A 3849-nucleotide genomic window follows, 5' to 3' on the forward strand; every position below is an offset into this window, starting at 1 on the left:
AGCCCAGAGTGGGAGACCAGTTAATATGCTGGGTTTTTCTCTGAGGGTATACCAATGGTGGATTTGGACTGAACTGTAGATAACACATCAGTTATTGCTACTTCCAGCTCTGTCTGTGGAGTCCACAGTAGGAATGCAAAAAAACTGCTCCTTAGCAGTTGATTCAAACTTCAATTTTCTTACACTCTGGACCTCACTAATTACCCTTTGTATTGCACAAGTGCAATACAATGCTTTGAAGCATTTATGGTGCACAGTTCCACTGTGTTGGTTGCTGTACAAACACAGAACAACCAGACAAGACCCTGCCCAAGGAAGCTGGGGAAAGGCCACCCAAAGTAAGTGTGTAGCCACTCTGTGGATTTTTACCTGTGATGCTTAATAAAAAGCAGGGTCACTTCTTTAACAGCTGAATTGTCTCAAGATCTGAGAAGCGATTTTTAAAGGTTTTGTTTATTTATACTGATCATTTCCATTTGATTCTTTTTTTTCCAACAGGGCCCTTCTCAGCTACTTAAGACAATGGCCAAGGTAGGGTTTCAATGGAGTGAAACTAACTCAGTTGTGGGAAAATAAAACAATCTCCCTTCCCCAACCCCAGCCCTCTACTGTTGTCCATGGAAGTATGGCCTGGGATTTAAGACAGAGATTTTTTACCTTCTCATGAATCATCACAAGCAATAAGAGCTTTGCAGACTATATTAAGTCCTCAGGCTCAGAGGTATTTAGGCAAGTCACTCTTACTGCATGTGCCTCTGCATCTCTATGGCTTAGGACATTATGGAGAGTGGCTCCCAGAGGGAAGCACAGGATTAGAACTCAGGAGCTGCTCTAGGTCGGGGGGGCGGGGGGCACAAAACACTGATGATCAGACTCTCCAAACGCAGAACTGGTGTGTAATGTGTCAGGAAAGAGCCTTGTTACAAACTCAGTCCAAACACAGTGAGCTCAATACCACTTAGAGCAAATTTGCTCAGATGCGTTTTTTCTTAATGAGGTGAGCTGAGCCAGGTTCTTCACTATGGCTCATCCTTTCCCTTGGCCTGATCTATTCTAAGAGATGAACAAGGGAAGGGCAAAGCAACACACCTGTTCTCAGTGAGCCAAATTCAGATCTGGCTTGAATAGACGCTAGTTCCACTGTGATCTTTGTCTTCCTGTGTGGTTGACTTCCCCGGCTAACTGGAGACACAATCATGAACATATGCTTGAGAACACAGGCATGTTCAATTAGAGGTGTGACTATGCTGTTGATAAATCCTCCCCCCACTCCCTTCCTTCCCTTTCACTCCACCTCTTCCCCCCTCCCTCAACCTAGCTTAAATCTACCTAGTACAAGAAGCAATGCAGGGCTAACGGCTGTCTTTAGTTCTGCTGTGGAATGAATATGGGTGGGACTGAACGTACAGGCTAGTTATGTGTTAGCCATGTTAAAGGATTGGGCTACAGTGTTTTGGTCTAGAGTTTAGGATTTGAGAAACTGTGCAGCTGAGAAATTCATATCTGGGCTCAGATTCAAAATCCTACAAACCTGAGGTTGTTCCCATTAATATTCTGCCTCAAGCCCCTCATCCAGTGAAAGGCAGAGCAAGGGAAGATTAAAGCAACCACTACAGCCCTTGTATGAGTTCAGTAACATGATACACTGGAGGGAGCTGAGAGATTCTTGATGCATACTGCTTATTGCAGGGAGTGGCTGATGATACTGTGAGCTTGGGGTCATAAAAGCCTGTGCATCTCTGATTTATTTAGTCTGCAAGGTGTATCTCTACCATGCCTTTTGATGACATTGAAGCATTTTCTGCAGACTCCTGACATTAGCCACTGAGTCCCTCCTAACACTATCCAGGGTTGTTCCCCTATTGATTTGCAAAGGGATCAAAATCAGCCATTTCTCTAAATTCTCTCACACATCACAGCTTTCAATGGAATGGACCCTGCACATGAGCTGATGCTGGTTCTCGATATGCAAAAAAACCCAAAAAACAAAAAAACCCATAGGTTTGCCCTGTCTATCAGATATTGCAAAAAAATCTAAGTAAAATTGTAAAAAAAAAAAAAAAAAAAAGTAAAATCATGGCTAATTTGTCTTACATAAAAATCAGTAAGGAAGGAGATAAGCAGAGAGAGGATTTCAACTAGTATTTCACTTTCTCTTGTCCGCAGCCAAGTCTGTGTTGTAACTGGAAACTTCAATGAGGTTTTCATCAGGATCTCGGAAGTAGATGGATGTGATTGGTCCAATGGCACCAGTTCTAGACACAGGGCCTTCTTCAATAGTCACACCACAGGCCTGCGTGGAGAGAGGATTGTTAATGTTCATAGTGATTTGACAAGGCTCCTGGCTGCAGATCCTTCTGAGCCCTGACACTTGGGCCCTCTTGCTCCTGAACCTGTCATACGCTATGTACAGCACATGGTGGGTATTTGTCACATAAAGGGCACCAAAGCAAGCCATTCCATTTCATGGGTACTCATGTTTAGCTTCATGGATATGGGTATCCTCTGTCCTATACCTGTTTTATGCTGGTTGGGCCCCACTAACCTTAAAAGAGTCGCTCCTCATTCTTACACATAAAGGATGCAGTATGAAGCACCAGGTCTCCAGAGATGAAAGGGTTGTTCACTAGCTCCATTCCCCTGCTAAGCCCCTTTCTTGATCTGTTCATCCCTAACCCACTACAGCATCCCCTAAGACAGAATGCCATGTGGGGGATACACCACCTGCCCCACCTTCAGGTGCTCCACCAGCTGGTCTGGAGGGGTCTCCGAGATCAGGCAGACATCTGTGGAACCAGGAACTGGGCTACAGGCCTTGGGCTCAAACTCCTTCCCAGCCTCGTGGAGGTTAAACTTTTGGTTGCCAAATTTTAGTGCTTTCCTGTCTTCCTGTTACCAATGGAAAGAAAGAATCAGTACAGTATGTTACATTTGCCTCCGCTTCTTCTGAGTGCCAGGATGGATAGAAAAACCCTGCTCATGGCTCCAGGGACACAGCAGGATCTTCCTTGCTCGGGATCAGATGAAGTGCCCTGTGTATTTTCTGTGATGGATGCTGCCCCTTGTGTCCTACACATGGAACAGTCCTTTCCTTCCTTCCATGTTCAGCGTATCAAAACCTGTTAGGGTTGATGGTATCACAAGAATTGCAGATTGCAACCCATCTGGTAGAACCGGCAATGAGCATGCTTCTTCCATAGATCCTATTGATTAGTTATTCTGGAGGTGCCAATGTGCCCTGCCTTCTGCCTGATTTGAGACTAACATGACTAACAACCTCCCTAGACTGAAAGAGACTCAGTTACTCAGGGTCACACACAGTCAGTGGCAGGATCTCCCAGGCTCCAGGGAATCTATTCCCACTTTTCCCAGTGGGCTGTTCTTCCATCCATAATACAATGCAGAACACCAGAGTGGACTTTTTCATCACAATCCATTCAGAAATTTGGGAAGGGGGGGATAGATAATTGTGTCACCTGGACTACTTTTGCACAACCAAAACTACTAAATGCAAAGTAACTCAAATTTGTAGATGCACAAAGGGCTTGTGTGCACAGTTATGGTTCTACCTGTGACATTTGTTGCTCATATAAACTGCATGCCTTCATTTGGATGCAAAGTGTTTGGTGACCTCTCTGCACTGAAAGGAGAATGCCACATGCAGTGTAGATGGCTTTCTTCTGGTCAGTTTGGGTTGTGGGTGATGTGGGATTCATTTGTTCTGAGTCTGTTTCCTTCCTTTATAGATTTCATAGACCTTAGGGCTGGAAGGGACCTCGGGAGATCATCGAGTCCAGCCCCCTGCCCAGAGGGCAGGAAGTCAGCTGGGGTCATAGGATCCCAGCAAGA

General features: G+C 45.1%; 1 protein-coding gene across 1 annotated transcript in view; it reads right to left on the reverse strand.

The window, feature by feature from the left end:
• Positions 1–2074: 2074 nt before the first annotated feature.
• The window catches only part of GLOD5 (glyoxalase domain containing 5), a 3227-nt gene continuing 1452 nt past the window's right edge, over positions 2075–3849 (reverse strand). Inside the window, exons 2-3 of the mRNA XM_019540324.1 lie at positions 2734–2889; positions 2075–2293 (exon numbers count right to left, since the gene is read on the reverse strand). Coding sequence (XP_019395869.1) covers positions 2147–2293; positions 2734–2889 — 303 coding nt within the window. The 3' untranslated portion in view covers positions 2075–2146. The remainder of the gene's footprint in view (positions 2294–2733; positions 2890–3849) is intronic.

Source organism: Crocodylus porosus, unplaced genomic scaffold (genome assembly GCF_001723895.1).
Source record: "Crocodylus porosus isolate Cpor-Errol unplaced genomic scaffold, CroPor_comp1, whole genome shotgun sequence".
NCBI classification, from domain to species: Eukaryota; Metazoa; Chordata; order Crocodylia; family Crocodylidae; genus Crocodylus; species Crocodylus porosus.